Source organism: Nematostella vectensis, chromosome 11 (assembly GCF_932526225.1).
Source record: "Nematostella vectensis chromosome 11, jaNemVect1.1, whole genome shotgun sequence".
Lineage (NCBI taxonomy): Eukaryota > Metazoa > Cnidaria > Anthozoa > Actiniaria > Edwardsiidae > Nematostella > Nematostella vectensis.
Genome location: NC_064044.1, coordinates 814,535 through 838,609, shown reverse-complemented (window position 1 = coordinate 838,609; position 24,075 = coordinate 814,535). Strand labels below are relative to the sequence as shown.

The 24,075-nt window shown below is 50.0% G+C and overlaps 2 protein-coding genes and 1 long non-coding RNA gene across 4 annotated transcripts in view; 1 reads left to right on the top strand and 2 right to left on the bottom strand.

Annotated features, from left to right (window-relative positions):
- Positions 1-24,075, bottom strand: part of LOC5511426 — a 65,566-nt gene that overhangs the window by 24,864 nt on the left and 16,627 nt on the right. The gene's annotated exons all lie outside the window — the stretch shown is intronic.
- On the bottom strand, positions 12,140-20,543 carry LOC5511446 (fibroblast growth factor receptor 2). 2 transcript variants are annotated; one of them, XM_048734680.1, is made up of 11 exons: positions 20,493-20,543; positions 19,449-19,587; positions 18,679-18,818; positions 17,407-17,707; positions 16,100-16,210; positions 15,547-15,764; positions 14,630-14,752; positions 14,285-14,355; positions 13,956-14,093; positions 13,680-13,779; positions 12,140-12,990 (listed from the first exon to the last, which is right to left on the bottom strand). In XM_048734680.1, exons 1-11 carry the CDS (start codon positions 20,526-20,528, stop codon positions 12,877-12,879), a joined length of 1,491 nt encoding a protein of 496 aa, XP_048590637.1. In that variant the 5' UTR covers positions 20,529-20,543; the 3' UTR covers positions 12,140-12,876. The 2 variants fall into 2 exon arrangements, with proteins under 2 accessions (XP_048590637.1, XP_048590636.1); XM_048734679.1 differs by lacking the exon at positions 20,493-20,543 and adding an exon at positions 20,339-20,392.
- On the top strand, positions 13,773-14,533 carry LOC125573866. The gene is made up of 2 exons (XR_007314238.1): positions 13,773-13,909; positions 14,462-14,533. It is a non-coding gene; the product is annotated as an uncharacterized LOC125573866 (long non-coding RNA).

Sequence of the window (24,075 nt, the reverse complement as noted above, 5' to 3'; positions counted from 1 at the left end):
CCAAAGAAATATAAAGGGATATGACAACCACTTCAAACGACTACTCGGCCAAAGAAATATAAAGGGATATGACAACCACTTCAAATGACTACTCGGCCAAAGAAATATAAAGAGATATGACAACCACTTCAAATGACTGTACGGCCAAAGAAATATGAAGAGATATGACAACCACTTCAAATGACTATTCGGCCAAAGAAATATAAAGGGATATGACAACCACTTCAAATGACTATACGGCCAAAAAAATATGAAGAGATATGACAACCACTTCAAATGACTATTCGGCCAAAGAAATATATTAAGGATATGACAACCACTTCAAATGACTACTCGGCCAAAGAAATATAAAGAGATATAACAACCACTTCAAATGACTACTCGGCCAAAGAAATATAAAGAGATATGACAACCACTTCAAATGACTACTCGGCCAAAAAAATATAAAGGGATATGATTACGGGGGGGACCAGGGGGTTTCAGAGAAACTAGTGGGAGGCGCGGATCGCCCCTCCGGGCCTCCCAGCCCCGTCTCCCGTTTTAGGCCTGGGAGGCGCGAATCCCCCATCCGAGCCCCCCAGCCCCGTCTCTATATATCAGGCAGATAATGTTTCACGTACATAGATAATTAGGGCAATTGCTAATGTAGGCCAAATCGATTTCACGTACATAGATAATTAGGGCAATTGTCCATGTAGGCCGGAGCCGTTTCAAGTACATTAATATTTAGGGCAATTGTTTGTGTAGGCCGGGCCGTTTCACGTACATAAATAATTAGGGCGATTGTCCATGTAGGCCGGGCCAATCTACGCAAAACCTACAGAGAGCGAAAGAACCGTTTTTCGGCCGTAAATTCATAGCCGCTGGCGTGGCGTTTAAACCTGAGTTCTACTCGAACACCTCGCTCCCGAACTCCTCGCGAATTTCTCGCAGCCTCTTTTTCATCTTTTCGCGTGCCTCCAGGGAGGGCCCTTTCCCGCTTTTTTTATCACGCGGTGCGAGGCCGTGTCGAGCTCTGATAGCGGCCTTGAGCGTGTTGTATCTCTCTTGTTCCCGATGTATTAACCGAAACTCATCGTCTGAGATATGCCCGTCTTGCAGAGCCTTAGAGACCAGCTCGCTGATCGAGTTTTTCTTACTCTCCGCTAAAACCATCGTGTCTTCGTGTTTAGCCACCTTGCTCGTAAGACCCCTAGAGACTACCCCCGCGCCCGCGCCCACGACACCGACCAGCCCAGCGACCCCTGCCAGCGGAGCGCCGATCAGAACCCCTATCCCACTCAAAGAGACCCCCACCCCGGCACTGGAGAGCGCCCCTGCAGCGATGACGGATGCCACAGACACAGCATGGGTAACGGCAAAGGCGCGCTAATACTTCTTCCGCACCTGTCGATAATGCGTTATCTCATTGTCTAGAGTCGCCTGAGTGTCACATATTTTCTGGAGTCGGAAACTTTGCGCGTCGCCGCCGATGCTTGCCGGAGCGGTAGGCGTCATGTGCGTACCCTTCGGGGGGCAGACGCTGGGAAGCGAGGGGTATATGGCACCGCTGCTAACGTCGCTGTTTGCCATGCTTGTTATGTCGGACCTAGGTTAGCTCTAATACGAGGCGAACAGGCTTGCCCTTTAAGTCCACCCGTCTACCGCGGTCATCCCTGATCCATATTCGGATACTCGAGACAAACTCAGAGAAAGATGCTGCGACACAAACGGGGATGTCGGGCCCATAGACGACTTTCTCGTGCGGCCTCCCGCGGGTTACTAGGGAAGCGAGAACGTTTGAAGGCTCGTCTAAGGCGAGGCATTGCGAGCGGTCTACGATATCGCAGAAGATGTAGATGGCCTCTATTTTCGGCAAAGCCACCTTAAGTGGGGGCTACCCCAGGGGCAGTGCGAGGCCCCGCCCCCCCCAACTGATCGTCTTTAGCCTCTAGGCCAAATAGTGCGCAAAGCTCGGCATTCAGGAACGCAACGCCATTGGACATGAGCGCATCTTCCCGGTGAGGGGATCCAGCTTCGCGGTCAGAATCTTGCTTTCAGCGCGGTTGATCGTTTCCACGATGGACTCGGCCGTGTGGTGCCCGGCTGGCAGAGTAGCGATGGGCGGGAGGGAGGCTATAGTCGTTATCTGATGCTCCCGCTCGAGATTATACCAGCTGTTAAACAGCGAGCACTGCCGGAGCGCCACGAAGCATGGGCGCCTTATCGGCTGCTCGAAGAAGAGCGTCAGTTCGCCTCCGGTGAACACAGCATGTAGGACCACCATTGTGTTAAACATAGCCCGCCTTCGTGTTTAATAGGGCTGAGCATGGATTGGGAAGGCTGGCGGATGCTGAACGAGGTTCCCCGAAGGAAGGAGGAGGAGACGAAGAAGGCGGCGGTTGCGGCGGGAGCCTCTATAGCCGAGCATATCAAACACGCTATAGCCGGACAAGTAAAAAAACCGGTTTCCCTAGGTTTCCCTACGTCTCTGACCCTCGCGCAAAAGCTGCTCTACGCCGTGCCCGCGACACCCGTGGAGAGCACGGCCTCAGACATCACCCCACTGCTCACGCAGCTGGAGATACACGTGGCTGAGGACAAATCATTCACGACTAGGATCCGAGACATATTCAAAGAGACGGTAGTCACGCACAAGTCCGCCATGGATTCTCGCCGGTGGCTATCGGAGCCTTCCTATGGGTACTGGCCACAGCAACTCAACTTTGCGGTCTGGTGCGCAACCGCCGGGTGCGGGGTGTCCCTAACAGACCCCGCTTTCGCCACGCTCCCCTCTGTCATCAGGGGATTTCTAAGGTTTCACGTCTACTTTACCACCCGGAGGGTACTCTACGAGCTCGGCGCCCCCCTGCCTGGCGACGGCCCGTTCACGCAACAAGGTAACCCCTACAAGAAGGCCGCTTTCGAGCGTCTATGTATAGAGTTCGGTTTGCCGCGTAAGCCGGACTTCCGATGGAAAGGCGGGCGGAACCACGGGCTAGGCGATGTGTTTGTGTTCTACCCGGGGGAGGGGTATCGCAACGTGCACGTGATCCGTGGCTACGACACGGCGGCGGATGAGTACCCGAGCCACCTCAATCTGTTTAGCGACGAAGGTGGGACGTACAATAGTGGGAAGCAGGTGGGTTACATACGCAACGACGACCACGGGGGCGTGCAATATAGCTGGTTTGCGCCTCCCAAAGGTGATGGGCTGACGAAAGCAGGGCTAGGAAGACTCGATCGCTCGATCGAGGCGTTCGTCTACACCCAGAACTCCTCTGGGGTTGAAAGCCGAGAGAACTGTTCACCGGGTCACTCTCAACCCGTCGACGGCCTCCCCAGGCGAGACGCTATATGTGGCGGTCCCAAAGCTATCGGAAGGCGTCACGCTCGTGCCTGGCTCCTTGAGGGTCGGTCTCGATTTTTCCATCTCAGGCCATGAAAATAATGCCATCGTGAACAACGTCGGCCGAAATCTCGTTAGCCGCCTGAAAATCTCGTTTGCAGGAGAAACGCTCCAGGACACCAACCGCTACGACGTCTTCAAGACGTATGAGGAGCTTTACCTGTCCAAGGTCGAGAGAGAGGACCGCCTGGAGCAGGGCATACAGTCAGAAAACATGCGCAAGCTTCGCTCCAAGGCTGGCGATAAAGCGACCAGTAACGCCAAGGAGAACGCTCTAAACGCCGCCCACTGGGCGAGGTACACCATCCCGCTAGACCATTCTCTGCTGACGGACCACGGCGTGCTGTACCCAAGAGCGCTCTCCGAGGCGCTGCTCTTCGAGATCACGTTCGCAGCGGTTGATCAGGTCGTAGTCGGAAGCGATGCTACCAAATTATCCTATGGCATCAAGAATCTAGAGCTGGAGTACGAAAGCCTGAGGGACGACAACCTCGCCCGGTCTGCAGCCGCCGCCTACCAAAACGGCACAACGTTCTTCTACGAGCAAGTAAACCTTCACAAGACCTTCCATGTTAGCAAAGGGACGGACAGCATAATCAACGAGAGTGTCAACCTGCCGCGAAGGTCTATGAGTGGTCTGTTGCTCCTCTTTGTGGAGCCATACACGGCAGGGGCTCGCGACTCTGAGAAGTTCGTGTACCCCGACATCAAGAGCGTTCGCGTTACAATCGACGGCATGCCAAACAAGGTCTTCAGCCAGGGGCTGCGCCCCACGGATTTCTGGAGGGAGGCGAAAAGGCGGTTCGTCCGCCCCTCCCCGGGGGGGGGGGGGGGGGGGGGGGCACAGCGGAGCGCCCGCCGCCCCGGAAATCGGCCCCGAGTCGTTCTATGGCGATAACAAGTTTGCTCTGTGGATCGACCTTCGAACGACGGACGACAGTGCTATCCATAGGGGTGGTTTCCGATTGGTCAATACCCGCTACGGTGTGCACCTCGAGATAAAACGCACGGCGAGCGGCACGGGTACCGTAAACTGTCACGTGTTTGTGGTGGCCGACGCCCAGATGAACCTTATGAACGGACAGCTAGAGTCCATACAATACTGAGCACATACGCCGGAGCGTGTTTCTGCGCGAAGCGGTATGGACCCGAAAAACATGCCATTTAACGCTCTCATCGTGGGCCTGACGTCATGCGGGAAGACCCAATTCGTAGTGGACCGGCTGCGCGGCCCTTTCCGGGGCAAGTTTGACTACGTCGTACTCGTGTGCCCTACCTTTGTCTACAACAAAACATACGACGGCTTTGGCGAGGGCGACAATCGTCTGTTTGTCATCACACCTGAGGCGGGTCAGATCGACATACTTCTGAGGTTTGTCTCCGCTCTCTTCGAAGGCACTAATACGCTAATCATACTCGACGACTGTGCGGCCTCGAAAGATGTAAAGAGGCGCTCTGACCAGCTCGTCAACTTGGCGTTCAGCGCGCGCCACGTGGGTATTAGCGTGTGGGTGATCACGCAGCAGCTCACCAGCATCACGAAGCCGTTCCGCGAGAACATCGCGGCCCTGGTGGTCTTCTATACCCCGAGCAAGGCGGACATGAAAGCTATCCTGCATGACTACGGCGCGGAGCTCTCAGAAGAGAAGATGAAAGAGTACATGAATGCCCTCAAGACGAAAAAGTTCTCGAAGTTAGAGTTTTGCTTGCGTCACCCTTATACCATCGCCCTAGTTGAACGGTAACCACCGCCCTAGAGCATAACGTGTGTGTGCACACGTGTTGCACCTTAGCCACGGCATGATGAGCGACGAATACTTTGAGAGTCTTCTTGAGGGGGGCGCCGCCGGCCTCCCGGCCGTCGAGACGTTGGACTGCTCGACGCATCCTGCCGGAACGGCAACCGGAGGTGAGCAAACTGAGGTAGCAGACGCAAAGGAGAAACTCGCGATTCTCGTAGCCTCGGGGAAGTCGAGAGAAATGGTAGGCAAGGCCCTGACTCACGACGACGTCAAACGCATGAGCGCCGAGGAGGTGAGGAAGTACGAGAAGCGATACGAGACCGCTCTAGCCAGCCGGACTACGGACGCCCTGGCAGACAGCTTTCTGAGGCTTACGACCAAGCTAGTAGGCATGGCGCTGCCGATAGACAGTGTGGCCGATCTTCACAACGACCTAGTGTCCGACTACATCATCAACAACGAGCTCCGCACATTGTGCGGAAGCCTGTCTCTACGCTGCGGTAGTTTGATGGCTTTAGCCGCCGGGGCAAGCGCTGACGCGCGGTGTCAACGCGAGGTAGCAGCCGCGGCCTTACCAGTGGTTTGCCCGCCGGAACGGCACACGGACAGTGGCGAGTCTGCCATCCCAGAGTAGACGTTCATTTGAAAGCTTGCCACTTCTTCTACCGCTTGGTACCAAATAGTTGACACCGCGTGTCAACACAAATGAAGGAACCTCGAGGAAGTACTAGTGCCCAGCCTGCCGGAACGTCAGCGGAACCTGACAAACAAGCTGCTGATGAGCATCATCAAGAACCTGCACGTACGCCTTCGGCGTTGGCGGAGAGAATCACGAGCCCCGAACCACCCGCGACCCGACCTAAACACCCTGGGCGAGTTGAAGCCGGAAGGCGCTTGGCAAAGTGGAACCGGATTAACAGAGCGAAGAAAGAGACGCTTCGTGTCGTGCAGTCGCAGGTGGCCCCGGGGCCGAGCGAGCCGCAGGGCTTGCGCGCGCGCGCCGACGATGCCTTCGGCATCACACACACACCAGCCCCGGAAAGCGACTCTGCTTGGTCGGCTAGCTCGGTTATCGGGGTCGCTGGTCTTCTAGTGTCATTGATCGGCCTCTACACACGTAGGCGGGAGCTGGCTGCCACGTTCACTCGTACACCAGCTGTGAACCAGCGAGCTACCGACCCGCATGCTACCGATCCGCATGCTACCGAAGGTACCGACGACGTGACTCCGCCCGCAAGGCCGCCGCTGGCGGCCGCACAGCAGACCAAGGATCGCGTTCCGGCGACAGCGCTTCGCACTCTCGGATCTCGGCTGTTATCCATGGAATAAGCAGACATTTAGTTACGAGGGCTCCATCCATATCCGCACGTCATACGCGTGTACATGTATACATACATATAATGTTGACGACGCAGCAGAGCAAGATTACAAAGACCATCACCGACGCCGCAGTCATAACCGGCCTCGTCGCCGGTATCGGCTGGGTTGGGCGCAAGGTCTTACGCGAGGACTTCACCAAAGACCCCTCCGCGAACGCCATGAACTACGCAAAAATGACTGCCGCCGTTGCAGGTGCTGTCGCTTTGAAGGGTTACCTTGAGGACCAGAAGATCCTGCCCATGTAGCAATGTACTGTGGCGTGCGTAGGCCGCGTATTAGACTCGTGCGTGCCTTGCACATGCGTATACGTACACGTATACGTACACGTATACATACACACAGCACGTGAAGTGTGCTTCGCACAAACATGGCCTCTATCGCTATTTTGGTTGGCGGCTCCGTCCTAAACGCGACTGCATTCGTTGGTGGCAACTACCTCGCAAAGTTCCTGTCGAACGATGAGAGCCCTGCCTTAGCTGAGAAGGGGAGGCACGACAAGGCCCTAGAGAAATACCAACAAGACTATGGACGCTACCAACAGCGGCGACAAAAAATCCTCGATTGGCAAGCTTAAAGTCTCGAGAGAGGGTCCCTCGCAAAGCAGAACTTCACCGACACCGACTACGCACTCAAACTCTACAACCAGACCCGGCCGAAACAATCCCTGGAGTCGATGCGGGCCCCCGAGCTGTCCGACTACTACATCCCCTGCAAAACGCAGAAGAACGCCGAGTTGGCGTACATTGGCGCCGGCGCTCTCGCCATCGGCTACACAGCTAGCCGCTTGCTGTGATGCAGCTGCCGTCGAAACGCGTTCCGGCGTCTAGGCGGCCTTTTTCCATGCTGCGCGTATACGTATACGTATAAGATGATTGCGGACCGTGCGCTTCGCGCAGCAGACGGCATCCGCCTGTTGGAGACTGATACATGCGTCGCAACGCATTGCGATGTATCGCGATACCCGCCGGAACGGCAAGCGCATGTCCGACGAAGAACTCGACGCGTTCCTTCGTCCTATATACTACGCCAGAGGCGGCTTCCAGGGAGTGACCGCTCTGCATGCCAAACTTCCCAAGGGCTCAGCCTCCATAGATCGAGTGCGCAAGTGGGTAAGCTCGCAGCCCGTCGGGGGCTACACACAGACGCCCCCTCCTCCGACTAACTACGCCCACTTCTCGTAGCAGATACCAAACCGTATCCACCAGTCGGACCTGCTATTCTTGCCAACCGACCGCGGGTACAAGTATGCCCTGACTATCGTTGACGTTGCTTCACGATATAAAGCCGCCCGCCCACTGAGGACTAAGAGCGCGGCCGTCGTCTCCCGCGAACTCGCTGGCATCTATGCAGAGGGACCTCTTACATGGCCTAAAGTCCTCATGGTTGATGACGGCACGGAGTTCAAGGGTGCTACCACAAAGCTCCTAACAGACCACGGGGTGGAGGTCCGACGGGCTGAGCCAGGGCACCACAGGAGCCAAGCTTTCGCCGACTCTTTCCATCGCTGGCTGGCACAGCGCCTATTTCGTGCGCAGTACTCGAAGGAGCTTGCATCCGGCAAGACAAACCGCGAGTAGGTTACTTCTTTGCCAATCGTCATCTCGGACATGAACGCAACGAAGACTCGAATGACTGGCTTTGCGCCTAAGGCCGCCATAAAGCTGAGGCGCGTGCCTCTCAAAGCCGAAAAGCCTCCCATAGAGGTCTCCTTAGAGGTCGGAACGGAGGTGTACATCGCCGTGAACGAGGAAGACCTTCAGGACAAGGGCCGACGGCGAGCGACGGACCCGTGGTGGACAACCAAGGCGTACCCAATACTAAAGAGGGTCATGGAGCCCGGACAGCCGGTGTTGTATTACACGGCGTACTCTAAGCACGGCTTCACGCGTTCGCAGTTGCGTAGCGCGACGCTAGCGCGATCAAAAAAATCTGCTGGTCGCGCTAGCGTCACCCTAGCGCCACGCTAGCGTCACGCTAGCGTGATCAGCGCTTGTGCCTTCTATTGCAGCTGAGGCACGTGAGTCTGACATTCCACTTGTAGTGACCCTGACTGTCGTCCCGCCGGTCGATACTGAAGCATTGGGGATGACTCTTGGTGTTCCCCTGAAGCAGAAGCTGAGTGCCACAGAGCGTGCACTTCTTTTCCGCGTCAGCAATCATGCCGAGTACGTGGTCTACCGTCAGAACGTGGTGCGGTCCCGTGTACTTTGTGCGACCCTTTTGTCTGTCGTCTATAGCGTATCGCTTGATTCGCGCTATAATGAGCTCTTCACTGGGCGTAGCCTGCAGTCCTGTGGGAACCAAGGCACCAGGGGTGTTATCGGGGGGGATCACGCGGACTATCTGGTCGGCGCGCCGCACGCGGGAGATGCCGGTGTATACAGCATTCGTCATCCAGCCCTCTAAGCTGTGGTCTATGATAAACAAACGTCTCGGAGTCTGGATAGTCTTGCCCTGCATTTCCACTCGAGGGAAAGCCCGTTAAGGACCGCGTCAACAGGAACCTCGACTACCGTGCCTTTGTACGCGTCGACCTTCTCACCCCTTTTGCCTGGCACGGGCACCGGCCGCCCTTGCTTGCGATAACGATGCGCGACGCTAGGATCGGGGTCAAAGCGGATGGTTGCTGGCAGTCGGGGGTAGTTTTTCCTGTGGTGCTCTACCAATCGCTGCTGAACGAGGGCCCCCATCTTGTTGGTCGAGCACACCCACATATCGCTTGGGTGGGCCTGCTCGATCGCCGCGTCGAACGCCACCCCATCCCACTCCTCTCGAAACACCTCAAGCTGTTGGGAATCTGGCTGACACCAAATCCGGCCCTTTATGTCGTGGAGCCTGGAGGAGGGCGCGGGGTGCCGCGATTCCTCAAGAAGTCGGCAACATAGCTCACAACACAGTTAGCGAAGGCGTCACTCCCCTCTCGCTCAAACATTGGCCCAGGCTCACCATTTTGCTCAGGTAGAGGGCGAAGCTCACGTAGACGAGGTACTCTCGTCCCTTCTCCCAAATACCCGCATCGATGCCTTCCAGGGCACCGACTGCGATTTGGCCCCCTCTTTTGACTAACGACCCCACGATCTTGTGCTCAGAGCGCCCTTCCTCCTCTGTGATTGGCGCCAATGGCTCTGCGGGGGCCTTACCAACGACCGTAAAGAGTCTGTAACGCCGGTCGGGGTCTACCATCTCGAGCACCAGCGGAAGCACTGCGTTCGCCCGCAGAGATTCTCGCTCGTGCGAGACCCACCACACCGAGCCGTCGTCATTAATATCAGGCCCCCGCATAACCGGCTTCAGAGCAATGACACCTGTTCCACCAAGATCTCGTATCTCCTGGTAAACACTGGCGCTTATGTCTTGGCCCCGAAGATGTGCGCCGCCGACGAAGAGAGAATAGTACTCCCCGGGGTCTAAGCCCTCTGGGCCCTCTTGCTGCCGTCCCGGCAGCAAAGGGTCGACTTCCTCCGTCCACACTTTCTCCGGTACGAGCGGCTTAAGCAGCTTGTGTTTGACATCGTCGGGGATGTCCTCGTCCAGGATGTTCTGGACCAGCCCCGCCAGTACGGCGGGCGCCTCTTTGTCAGGCATGCTATCGAGAATCTTCTGGTAAACACTGGCGTTTATGTCTTGGCCCCGAAGAGTGGCATCCACGCTTGGGAACCGAAGATGGGCGCCGCCGACGAAGAGAGTATAGTACTCCTCGGGGTCTAAGCCCTCAGGGCCCTCATGCCGCCGTCCCGGCAGCAAAGGGTCGACTTCCTCTGTCCACACTTTCTCCGGTACGAGCGGCTTAAGCAGCCTGTGTTTGACATCGTCGGGGATGTCCTCGTCCAGGATGTTCTGGACCAGCCCGTCCAGTACTGAGCGTTTGGGTATGCCCTGTGCCACCCAGTCTCTAATTGACCGTACTGCGGGCTGCGATGTCAGACAGGACGAGTGCGAACCACCCCCGAGCGCGCCTCTCGATGCCACGCATCCTCTGCCCTTCACGATTCGCTCCACAGGGGCGGCACAACCGCGTCTCCGACTGAGTCCCTATGCCGCAGACCCTGCACGGCACGGGGAGGCTGCCCTTACGGAGCCTTTGGAGGTGCACCTTGCAGTAGGTGTCCATGCACCTCCGGCCGCACGTGTTTGCGTGGCCGATCTTTAGCCACCCGCAATAATCTTTTCCGCACTTCATCCTTCGAACGCTCGGTATACCACAGGACAGACGGATGTCTAATTGCAAGTCCTTGGGGGTTCGAACTGCATCATTGGAAAAATATAGCCGTGATACTTCATAACAGCTTTATTTATTAGGGTGCGAGTCACAAAGTCCTTAAAAACGTATGTCATGAAGTACCAAGCTCAATTATCCAAGATGGCGGCTCGGCTCAAACACGGAATTAGACCTAAAGTGCTTGGCTGGAAACTTTCAGTAACAGCCGAGGGGAAACAAAAGGACGCCTTCGTAGATGGAGTTTTAAAGGGTTTGCCCACCTCTATGAAGCCGTATTTCGGAAACAGGAGGCTTCTGTGGCAGCCACAAAATCGTGGACCTCTGGCCGGCGATCGAGCGTTCGACAAAAAGAACACACGACGGTATTCATCGCCCTATCATCGCTGCTTTAGCAGAGAAATCCAGAGAGGAGTTCGAAGTCATGAAAACAAGCACGATCAAACTGGGGATTGGGGGCACCACGTGAGTAAAACTCAGGTTTAAACGTTACGCCAGCGGCTTTGAAAAACGGTCATTCCGCGCTCCGTAGGTTTTGCGTAGATTGGCCCGGCCTACAAGGACAATCGCCCTAATTATTTATGTACGTGAAACGGCCCGGCCTACACGAACAATTGCCCTAATTATTTATGTACGTGAAACGGCCCCGGCCTACATGGACAATTGCCCTAATTATCTATGTACGTGAAATCGATTTGGCCTACATTAGCAATTGCCCTAATTATCTATGTACGTGAAACATTATCTGCCTTATATATAGAGACGGGGCTGGGGGGCTCGGAGGGGGATTCGCGCCTCCCAGGCCTAAGACGGGAGACGGGGCTGGGAGGCGCGGAGGGGCGATCCGCGCCTCCCACTAGTTTCTCTGAAACCCCCTGGTCCCCCCCCGACAACCACTTCAAATGACTACTCGGCCAAAAAAATTTGAAGAGATATGACAACCACTTCAAATGACTACTCGGCCAAAGAAATATAAAGGGATATGACAACCACTTCAAATGACTACTCGGCCAAATAAATATAAAGGGATATGACAACCACTTCAAATGACTACTCGGCCAAAGAAATATGAAGAGATATGACAACCACTTCAAATGACTACTCGGCCAAAGAATTATAAAGGGATATGACAACCACTTCAAATGACTACTCGGCCAACGAAATATAAAGAGATATGACAACCACTTCAAATGACTACTCGGCCAAAGAAATATAAAGGGATATGACAACCACTTCAAATGACTACTCGGCCAAAGAAATATGAAGAGATATGACAACCACTTCAAATGACTACTCGGCCAAAGAAATATAAAGGGATATGACAACCACTTCAAATGACTACTCGGCCAAAGAAATATAAAGGGATATGACAACCACTTCAAATGACTACTCGGCCAACGAAATATAAAGAGATATGACAACCACTTCAAATGACTACTCGGCCAACGAAATATAAAGAGATATGACAACCACTTCAAATGACTACTCGGCCAACGAAATATAAAGAGATATGACAACCACTTCAAATGACTACTCGGCCAAAGAAATATAAAGGGATATGACAACCACTTCAAATGACTACTCGGCCAACGAAATAAAAAGAGATATGACAACCACTTCAAATGACTACTCGGTCAAAAAAATATAAAGAGATATGACAACCACTTCAAATGACTACTCGGCCAAAAAAAAATAAAGAGATATGACATCCACTTCAAATGACTACTCGGCCAAAGAAATATAAAGGGATATGACAACCACTTCAAATGACTACTCGGCCAAAGAAATATGAAGAGATATGACAACCACTTCAAATGACTACTCGGCCAACGAAATATAAAGAGATATGACAACCACTTCAAATGACTACTCGGCCAACGAAATATAAAGAGATATGACAACCACTTCAAATGACTACTCGGCCAAAGAAATATAAAGGGATATGACAACCACTTCAAATGACTACTCGGCCAACGAAATATAAAGAGATATGAAACCACTTCAAATGACTACTCGGTCAAAAAAATATAAAGAGATATGACAACCACTTCAAATGACTACTCGGCCAAAAAAATAAATAAAGAGATATGACATCCTAGCTTCCATACATAATGCGTCTTGTTCTGTGATTACTGGTTCCCATGATGGCACTACAGCATGGTGGTATTTCCCGTCTCTGGTTCTGTGAGGAAACGATCGTCGATATGGACTTCATCGTACGATGTCTCCGCCTTGTCGTCTTCTGGGAGAATATCTTCGCATCCCTGGTAACGGAAAGCCAAAGTATTGGGTACAACAGGGTCACGTGGGAAGGGGGTATTAACGAATGCTACGTCGGCACAGTGATTGACAATGCTGGCCCCGCCCCTAACAGATTAACTCACCGCTACGTCGGCACAGTGATTGACAATGCTGGCCCCGCCCCTTACAGATTAACTCACCGCTACGTCGGCACAGTGATTGACAATGGTGGTCCCGCCCCTAACAGATTATTTCACTGCTACGTCGGCACAGTGATTGACAATGCTGGCCCCGCCCCTAGCAGATTAACTCACCGCTACGTCGGCACAGTGATTGACACTGGTGGCCCCGCCCCTAACAGATTAACTCACTGCTACATCGGCACAGTGATTGACATTGGTGGCCCCGCCCCTAACAATTACCTCACTGCTACGTCGGCACAGTTATTGACAATGGTGGCCCCGCCCCTAACAGATTAACTCACTGCTACGTCGGCACAGTGATTGACAATGGTGGCCCCGCCCCTAACAGATTAACTCACTGCTGCGTCGGCACAGTGATTGACAATGGTGGCCCCGCCCCTAACAGATTAACTCACCGCTACGTCGGCACAGTGATTGACAATGGTGGCCCCGCACCTAACAGATTAACTCACCGCTACGTCGGCACAGTGATTGACAATGGTGGCCCCGCCCCTAACAGATTATCTCACCGCTTTCGCTCGCAGGGTCTCCTCCAGCCGACTTACGATGATTGAGAAGGCGGGTCTGTTTTTGGGTTCTGGATTCCAACACTCGTACATGAGGGCGTACCTGGAAGAAAAAGTCAAGAAAATCCCACGTCTTTCTTGCAACACTGTCTTGTCAGTTTTCGCCAATTGGTCAACACCCAAGAAACGTTGCTTCACAATCATATCAGTGTCGGAAAATAAACCTCGTGTAGGTATGTGGAATTAGCGATTTGTAAAAATATTGGAAATCCAACTTACAGTTCCTGTGAGCAACATGACGGTTTCTCCAATCTGTATCCTTGCTTTAGCCTCTCCAAGATCTCGACGCCCGACATCCCCGCATAAGGCATTAGTCCCCCGCTCTCCATCTCCCATAGCAACACACCGTAAGACCACCTACAGAAACAATTAGGAATATGACCAAAAAAATCATGCAGGAATCCAGGAACAGTGAGACCACCTACAGGAACAATCATATATAACACAAAATCAAAACAATCATGTAGACATCCGGGAAGACCGGGGAACCTTTTTTATATGTACATTACTACGGTACTGACCAACACTAGTGACATTACTAGACTCACACGTCTGATTTCGTGGTGTAGGTATAATCTTCCAGTGACTCGATAGCCATCCAGCGAACAGGAAGAACGCCCTGCAAGAGATGGCATGTCTCGATCTTTTGCCCAGAAATGACCCAGAATTGACGATATGTTCATATACCATATGTTTATCAGAGATTGCATGCTCCCATTTCACAGCACAGAGAATGTTTAACAGCCATTATCCACCAATATTCCAAGCCCTGGCTAATTGTTTATCCGCGAAACAAAGACAAACTACAAAGCTGATTTACAAGGTAAGTCCTGTCTAATTGTTTATCCGCGATAACAAAAGACAAACTAGAAAGCTGATTTCTCTACACTTACCCCTGTTGTGTTATCGTACGCTCCGCTTTCGTACACATCACGTGACAGTCCAAAGTCCGATACCATAGCAACGTTATCAACATTCAAAAGAATGTTCCGAGCTGCCAAGTCGCGATGAACACACTGAGAAGGGGATGACACACGTCAATCAAACACACGTCAATTACACATGCCAATAAAACACACGTCAATCAAACACACGTCAATCAAGCACACTTCAATCACGCACGGCAAACACACGTCATTTTACACACAAAAAGAGCACTTCAATTTCACACGTCAATAAGCAGACGTCAATGATGCACGTGAATCACGCACGTCAATGATGCACGTGAATCACACACGTCAATGATGCACGTGAATCACACCTGTCAATGATGCACGTGAATAACACACGTCAATGATGCACGTGAATCACACACGTTAATGATGCACGTGAATCACACACGTCAATAATGCACGTGAGTCACACACGTCAATGATGCACGTGAATAACACACGTAAATGACGCACGTGAATCATCTACGTAAATATTGCACGTCGGTCACGCACATAAACTGATTACCGTATATTTAACAATTAAACTACGAGGTCGAGTTTTCTATGAGTCAATAGGCGCGTAGCACCGAGTTGACTATTTGACTTATAGAAAACTAGAACAAGTAGTTTAATTGCTTTAGTATAAATCCAATCACATACTACCTTCAAAAAATTGACGATTTTAACAATTATCAGTAGTAAATAACCGCTTTTGTCGCGAAAAGCAACACTATTTCGCTACTCACTATCTATGGCTCAATAGAAAGTCAGTACGGGGCCAATCAAATTGCGAGATTCGTGATAGTATGTGAGTGGATTTATACTAACATAAATTATTGTATATCATAAATTTACCATTTTTCAGCTCGTTTACCTACCTTCTTTTTCTCCAAATGTCTCATTCCTTTAGCGATCTCGTACGCGAATTTGAACTTCTCCTTCTCTGTCATGGGGGCCCCTTGTGTTTTCTCGGTGACGTTTTCGTAGGAATGGATCTTGTTCTCTGTATTCTCGTATTCAACGACTGAGCGATGTTCTTTAATGTAGTCGAGGAAGCAGCCGTTTTCAGCAAGTTTGACAACAAGCCACAATGGACCTGTAGTAGAACATTGTCAGCAAGTTTGACAACAAGCCACAATGGACCTGTAGTAGAACATTGTCAGCAAGTTTGACAACAAGCCACAATGGACCTGTAGTAGAACATTGTTAGCAAGTTTGACAACAAGCCACAATGGACCTGTAGTAGAACATTGTCAGCAAGTTTGACAACAAGCCACAATGGACCTGTAGTGGAACATTGTCAGCAAGTTTGACAACAAGACACAATGGACCTGTAGTAGAACATTGTTATCGATAGACTGGACTAGCCAGTATATAACACTTCCGTCACGCCATCAGTATATCATACTTCCGTCACGCGCTATGACTCACCATTGACAGTACATGCTCCAAGCAGACTGACGATGTTCGGGTGGTCCCCTACTAACGCCATGATGGCGATCTCGTTACACAAGTCACGCAACTCGCTCTCTGTGGGGTTTTCTGAAGAAAAGAAAAAAAACACGTGGTGGGGTTTGAATATTCCTTGTGTTCCATGGAATCCCGTGGGGGGGCTAGAATATTCATTGTGTTCCATGGAACTACGTGGTGGGATTAGTATATCCCTTGTGTTCCATTAAACCACGTGTTGGGGTAAGAATATCCCTTGTGTTCCATGGAACCACGTGGTGGGGCTAGAATATCCCTTGTGTTCCATGGAACCACGTGGTGGGATTAGAATATCCCTTGTGTTCCATGGAACCACGTGTTGGGGTTAGAATATCCCTTGTGTTCCATGGAACCAAGTGGCGGGGTTAGAATATCCCTTGTGATCCATGGAACCACGTGGTGGGGTTTGAATATCCCTTGTGTTCCATGGAACCAAGTGGCTGGGTTAGAATATCCCTTGTCATGGAACCAAGTGGCTGGGCTAGAATATCCCTTGTGTTCTATGGAACCAAGTGGCTGGGTTAGAATATCCCTTGTGTTCCATGGAACTAAGTGGTGGGGTTAGAATATCCCTTGTGTTTCATGGAATCCCGTGGTGGGATTAGAATATCCCTTGTGTTCCATGGAACCACGTGTTGGGGTTAGAATATCCCTTGTGTTCCATGGAACCAAGTGGCGGGGTTAGAATATCCCTTGTGTTCCATGGAACCAAGTGGCGGGGTTAGAATATCCCTTGTGATCCATGGAACCACGTGGTGGGGTTTGAATATTCCTTGTGTTCCATGGAATCTCGTGGGGGGGCTAGAATATTCATTGTGTTCCATGGAACTACGTGGTGGGATTAGTATATCCCTTGTGTTCAATTAAACCACTTGTTGGGGTTAGAATATCCCTTGTGTTCCATGGAACCAAGTAGCTGGGTTAGAATATTCCTTGTGTTTCATGGAATCCCGTGGTGGGATTAGAATATCCCTTGTGTTCCATGGAACCACGTGTTGGGGTTCGAATATCCCTTGTGTTCCATGGAATCCCGTGGGGGGGGGGGGGGGGGGGGGGCTAGAATATTCATTGTGTTCCATGGAATCCCGTGGTGGGGTTAGAATATCCCTTGTGTTCCATGGAACCACGTGGTGGGGTTAGAATATCCCTAGTGTTCCGTGGAACCAAGTGGTGGGCATAGAATATCCCTTGTGTTTGGTGTTGTAGTTTTGGAAACTTAGATAAAAATTGTATGAAGATCTCTAGATCACCTTTCAGCATCTTCACAGCGCACGGCACGATCTCAAGCACTTTCCCTTTCTCTTCCTCCGGTTCCTCGGTTTTTCTTCCTTCCCCTATCCTTTCGTCTTTCTCATCATTATCTGTTGCTTTTGCCCTGATCTTCAGAGACGCTTTCTTAACGACTCCAAACGCACCCGAGCCCAGCTGCCTCTCGATTGTGAGATCGTCACGTGGTATCTCGCACCATTCCTTCACGACTCCCTCCAGTCCAAGTAAGGCGAACACGTCATTCGTGCTATGATAGTGGTCCTCGATGGCTTCACGGTTTGCCTGTAAACACAAGAGTAGCGTTAACTAAGCTCCTGTTTAACCACAGGTAGCCCAGGCTCTGTCAATGAGTAATTTGAACCACAGGTAGCCCAGGCTCTGTCAATGAGTAGTTTGAACCACAGGTAGCCCAGGCTCTGTCAATGAGTAATTTGAACCATAGGTAGCCCAGGCTCTGTCAATGAGTAATTTGAACCACAGGTAGCCCAGGCTCTGTCAATGAGTAATTTGAACCACAGGTAGCCCAGGCTCGTTCAATGAGTAATTTGAACCACAGGTAGCCCAGGCTCTGTCAATGAGTAATTTGAACAACAGGTAGCCCAGGCTCTGTCAATGAGTAATTTGAACCACAGGTAGCCCAGGCTCTGTCAATGAGTAATTTGAACCACAGGTAGCCCAGGCTCTGTCAATGAGTAATTTGAACCACAGGTAGCCCAGGCTCTGTCAATGAGTAATTTGAACCACAGGTAGCCCAGGCTCTGTCAATGAGTAATTTGAACCGGCTGACCGTTAATAGAGAGAATATATAGCGCTGTTCGGGGAAATTCAGAATTACTTTATCGAACAGCGCTAAAGCGGCCCCAAATGCACTCTAAATCTCTTAAACGTGGAAATAATAGACGACTACAAGTACTACATTACGTTGGATTGAATTTATTACATTTTTATGGAAGAATTCTTGCATAAAGTAACAACTCCATAACGGTCAATCAGTCGGTCGGTTCAAATTACTTATTGACAGAGCCTGGGCTACCTGTTGTTTAGTGATACGGCCCGAAGAAAGAAAATACCCCGTATCTACTACGATAAATTAAAAACACACGTTTTGAAAAAAGCCGAATTATCCATTTAATATATTTTTATTAATCTTGGACAAAGATGAGTAGAAGTGGTCCCAAAGCCTAACATTTGGCTGACTGAGCCTATGCATGGGTTTAAGCTGGAATATTCTCATTCCACCATTGTACTCCTACCTTTTCAAGTGCAAAGGCATCTTCTAGTCTCCTTTTCTTCTCACGCCATCGCCATAGCAAAACGGAAAACGAGACGGCAATGGAAATGAGGATAACCACAGGGATCCCGATGCCCAGGATAAGGGCTATGTTGGGCTTTGCTGTGAACAGATAGAAAGATTCATCCCACTCATCCCTACATTGTCCTAAATTACCTTGCTACCACAGGGATCCCGATGCCCAGGATTTACAAAGCTCCCTGTATGCGTAATAACACGCTGGCTCGTGACTGTGATCGGCTAGTCTAACCTTAAGTCGTGACTGTGATTGGCTAGTCTAACCTTAAGTCGTGGCTGTAATTGGTTACTTCTAACCTTCAGCCATAGCTGTGATTGACTATTCTACCTTCACTCGTGGCTGTAATTGGCTAGTCTAACCTTCAGTCGTGGCTGTAATTGGCTAGTCTAACCTTAAGTCGTGACTGTGATTGGCTAGTCTAACCTTAAGTCGTGGCTGTAATTGGTTACTTCTAACCTTCAGCCATAGCTGTGATTGACTATTCTAACCTTCACTCGTGGCTGTAATTGGCTAGTCTAACCTTCAGTCGTGACTGTGATCGGCTAGTCTAACCTTAAGTCGTGACTGTGATTGGCTAGTCTAACCTTAAGTCGTGGCTGTAATTGGTTACTTCTAACCTTCAGCCATAGCTGTGATTGACTATTCTAACCTTCACTCGTGGCTGTAATTGACTATTCTAACCTTCACTCGTGGCTGTAATTGGCTAGTCTAACCTTCAGTCGTGGCTGTGATTGTTTTGCTCATCTTCTCCCCGTGTGAGTTCTGTGCAGCTACGCGTATCTTGTACTCGGTCGCAGATTCCAGATCTTTCAAGTGAAACTCTCGCGTCTCTTCGTCTACCAAGCCTGCCAGCTTGGAATTGAAATAAAGGTTAGATAAATAATTTAAGAGGGGGGGGGGGGTATTCGCTCGGTCGAATTAGGTGTATATTCGAGTAGGCACTTATTCGAGCCATTAGGGTATACACGAACCTCATGGATTCCCGAGTGCGAACCCTAGATGAAATAGGTGACACATACATTTGAGATAGTGCTGCACAGCGCATGAGAACATAAGACAAGCAGCTGGTATTCTAGGCTTGACGTGGCTCTCTTCAACACCACGGTATATTTATCATTCTGACTACTAAAAAGCCACGCACGTGGTATTCTAGGCTTGACGTGGCTCTCTTGAACAACACGGTATATTTATCATTCTGACTACTAAAAAGCCACGCACGTGGTATTCTAGGCTTGACGTGGCTCTCTTGAACACCACGGTATATTTATCATTCTGACTACTAAAAAGCCACGCACCTGGTATTCTAGGCTTGACGTGGCTCTCTTCAACATCACGGTATATTTATCATTCTGAATACTAAAAACCCAAGCACCTGGTATTCTAGGCTTGACGTGGCTCTCTTCAACATCACGGTATATTTATCATTCTGACTACTAAAAAGCCACGCACGTGGTATTCTAGGCTTGACGTGGCTCTCTTGAACACCACGGTATATCTATCATTCTGACTACTAAAAAGCCACGCACCTGGTATTCTAGGTTTGACATGGCTCTCTTGAACACCACGGTATATCTATCATTCTGACTACTGAAAAGCCACGCACCTGGTATTCTAGGCTTGACGTGGCTCTCTTGAACATCATGGTATATCTAGCATTCTGACTACTAAAAAGCCACGCACCTAGTATTCTAGGCTTGACGTGGCTCTCTTAAACATCACGGTATATTTATCATTCTGACAACTAAAAAGCCACGCACCTGGTATTCTAGGCTTGACGTGGCTCTCTTGAACATCACGGTATATTTATCATTCTGACTACTAAAAAGCCACGCACCTGGTATTCCAGGCTTGACGTGGCTCTCTTGAACATCACAGTATATTCATCATTCTGACTACTAAAAACCACGCACCTGGTATTCTAGGCTTGACGTGGCTCTCTTGAACATCACGGTATAGTTAGTGATACTGTAGGTATCGGAGTGGGTCGGTGCCTGCCATCGTACGTTAAGTGAGGTCGTCTCGATTTCCACGGCGTGGATATTTCTAGGCGGAGGTGGCGGACCTTACGAGAAAAAATATTTTTATCATCGTCACCATCATCCTGTTGTTAATTATAATTATTTTGTAATCATCATCTTTATCATCTCCCTTGCCTTCATTTCTTATGGACGATACAGGCTGTCTTCCCTGTCACTAACGGACAATCCTAATCCAATCATCATCATGCACCATCATCATTAGGGTGATTTAGATCCACAACGCCGGCAAGAGGACGCCACCTCGCGCACGTTCTATTGCGCGCACGATGATCTTTGCCGGCGTCTCGTCCAGAAGAAGAAGCGAAAATACATGAAATGCCGTCCTGAACAGGACGCAACGTCGGCCAGAAAAGCGTGCTGCGCTCGCAATCGAACGCGCGCAAGGCGGCGTCCTCTTGCCGGCGTCGTAGATCTAAATCACCCTATTATCATCATAGTCATTACAGCCATCATTACTATCTTCTTCGTCATCATAATCATCTACCACATCATCATTCCTCATTGACAACACAGCTTGTCTTACCTATGACCCGCGTTTGATTGACAGACAAGTCCCCCATTCGCGGCACCGTTACCATGGCTCCCACCACAGCCTCCGAAACAGTCTCTGCGTCAGTCAGTGACTGGTTAAACCCGGCCGTCACGTCAAAATAGGCTTTTACGCTGCCATTCCTGTAAAGAATGTTATCTTAAAAATAATTTCGCATTCTTTCTAAACATGCGAAATAACTTAATAATAAACATAAGAGTGTATTTAAGCAAGCAGAGAAGAGATGTTGAGATTCAATAGCCATTGGTAGACAAAACATAACATGTAACTCACGTAAACTGAATGACTTCAATTTGGTGGATATGGTACAATTTGGTCGCAGTTTTGGCAAACAAACCAGCTACCTGTAAAACAAACAACTCATTTAGATAAAGCAGCAACCCCCTCAATATCCCGCTAAATAAGATAAAAACCCAAATGATTTCCCCGACTGTAAAATACACGAAGAACATTCAGAATTCAGAATCCAACATTCCGTAGCAGAGTCTGCGTTATCCCGTATCCGGGCTCAGACCAAATCCGTATTTACTTTAACACTCGAGCAGAGACGTGCCACTCAGTAGATGTTTGTTATCTTTGCACACAAAGGCATCCATGCGCACGTGCTTGGCGGTTGCGTCACTTCTATAGGTCAGTCCGGACTCCCAAGAGACCAAGGGCGCCCAGATAGACCTCAATATTTGTTACCCTACGTCACAGCGACCTGTGTGTGGCGTAACCGTATAAGACTCAGGTCTTAAGGGCTAGGAACCTGGTTATTGCCTCCCTATTAATGCGCGGGTGCCTCGGTACCTGTGTGTTACACAGTTCGCTAGATAGCGGTGTTGGGGCCGAAATCTCCAGCCTAGCCGTAAAGCTTTAGCTGCCATACGGTGATTCAGCGGTCGTCTGGATGTATGGTCTTTTCTTTTTTTCTTTTCAAGCCGATCACCCGAAGTTCGATCCTCAGCAATGGCTGGTACCTTTTTTTTTCTTTTGTTATAAAAGGTAACTTTTTTTTCTTTTGTTATAAACGTTCCACATACCGATTTCTTGACTCGTTGTCCACATACCGAATCCTTAATTTGTTGCAAAAGTTTTACATACCGAATACTTTACATGTAAAAGGTCTACATACCGATTCCTTGACCTGTTTCTCCAGTGCTTTGTACTCTGTTGTCGTTCGATCTCGTAATTAAACAGAGAACAACTTGTTTCCAAAGGTTGCGATGAACCGCACTCTCACGGAATCTACACATAATATCAATACAGGTTATTATCTACGCGCGCACCAAGGTCGCGATGAACCGCACTCTCACGGAATCTGCACATAATATCAATTCAGGTTATTATCTACGCGCGCACCAAGGTCGCGATGAACCGCACTCTGACGGAATCTGCACATAATATCAATTCAGGTTATTATCTACGCGCGCACCAAGGTCGCGATGAACCGCACTCTCACGGAATCTGCACATAATATCAATACAGGTTATTATCTACGCGCGCACCAAAGGCCGCGATGAACCGAACTCTCACGGAATCTACACAGAATATCAATACAGGTTATTATCTACGCGCGCACCAAGGTCGCGATGAACCGCACTCTCACGAAATCTACACAGAATATCAATACAGGTTATTATCTACGCGCGCACCAAGGTCGCGATGAACCGCACTCTCACGGAATCTACACAGAATATCAATACAGGTTATTATCTACGCGCGCACCAAGGTCGCGATGATTCGCACTCTCACGGAATCTACACATAATATCAATAAAGGTTATTATCTACGCGCGCACCAAGGTCGCGATGAACCGCACTCTCACGGAATCTGCACATAATATCAATACAGGTTATTTTCTACGCGCGCACCAAGGTCGCAATGAACCGCACTCTCACGGAATCTGCACATAATATCAATACAGGTTATTATCTACGCACGCACCAAAGGTCGCGATGAACCGCACTCTCACGGAATCTGCACATAATATCAATACAGGTTATTATCTACGCGCGCACCAAAGGTCGCGATGAACCGCACTCTCACGGAATCTGCACATAATATCAATACAGATTATTATCTACGCGCGCACCAAAGGTCGCGATGAACCGCACTCTCACGGAATCTACACATAATATCAATACAGGTTATTATCTACGCGCGCACCAAGGTCGCGATGAACCGCACTCTCACGGAATCTACACATAATATCAATACAGGTTATTATCTACGCGCGCACCAAGGTCGCGATGAACCGCACTCTCACGGAATCTGCACATAATATCAATAAAGGTTATTATCTACAAATAACATACGCGCGCCCCAAGAGATCAAGGGAGCGATTATCATATGTTTTTCGATCATTGCTTACAAAGATCTTTTTATTCAAAACTCTCTCGCTCCCGTATGTTTGCCACAAATCAACCGCACTCCCACACAATCCATCCCATAATGCATTTCGCGCGTGTAATATGTCAAATAGTAAAGCCTGAGTCTGAACTCACTTGTCGGCATAGTTATTACATAAACCGGCGAACTCGGCGTCCCATCTCTGTGTTCATTGAACTCTAAAACCACAAGGCTGTATTTCGTAAGCGGCTTAAGTCCTTGGAACTCTATTTGTAACACGGCGGCGCCCGTGGTGTTACTTGTCATAAAGCGGTCAGCGGTCATCTCCTTGATCATGATGCGGAATCCCTGTGGTGTACCGTGGACGAAAGGTAAGGGGACTGGTTTCCACTCTATCAAGATGCTGTCAGGCCCTGT

What these genes read in the sequence shown, in the direction of transcription:
- LOC5511446 (XM_048734679.1), bottom strand. Translation starts at nt 20,377, where the DNA reads ATGATGTTCAAGAGAGCCACGTCAAGCCTAGAATACCAG. An exon ending in CGTCAAGCCTAGAATACCAG is followed by an intron (nt 19,588 to 20,338) that starts GTGCGTGGCTTT and finishes TTCAATTCCAAG; the next exon opens with CTGGCAGGCTTGGTAGACGA. An exon ending in AGACCCTGCGAGCGAAAGCG is followed by an intron (nt 12,991 to 13,679) that starts GTGAGATAATCT and finishes TTCCGTTACCAG; the next exon opens with GGATGCGAAGATATTCTCCC.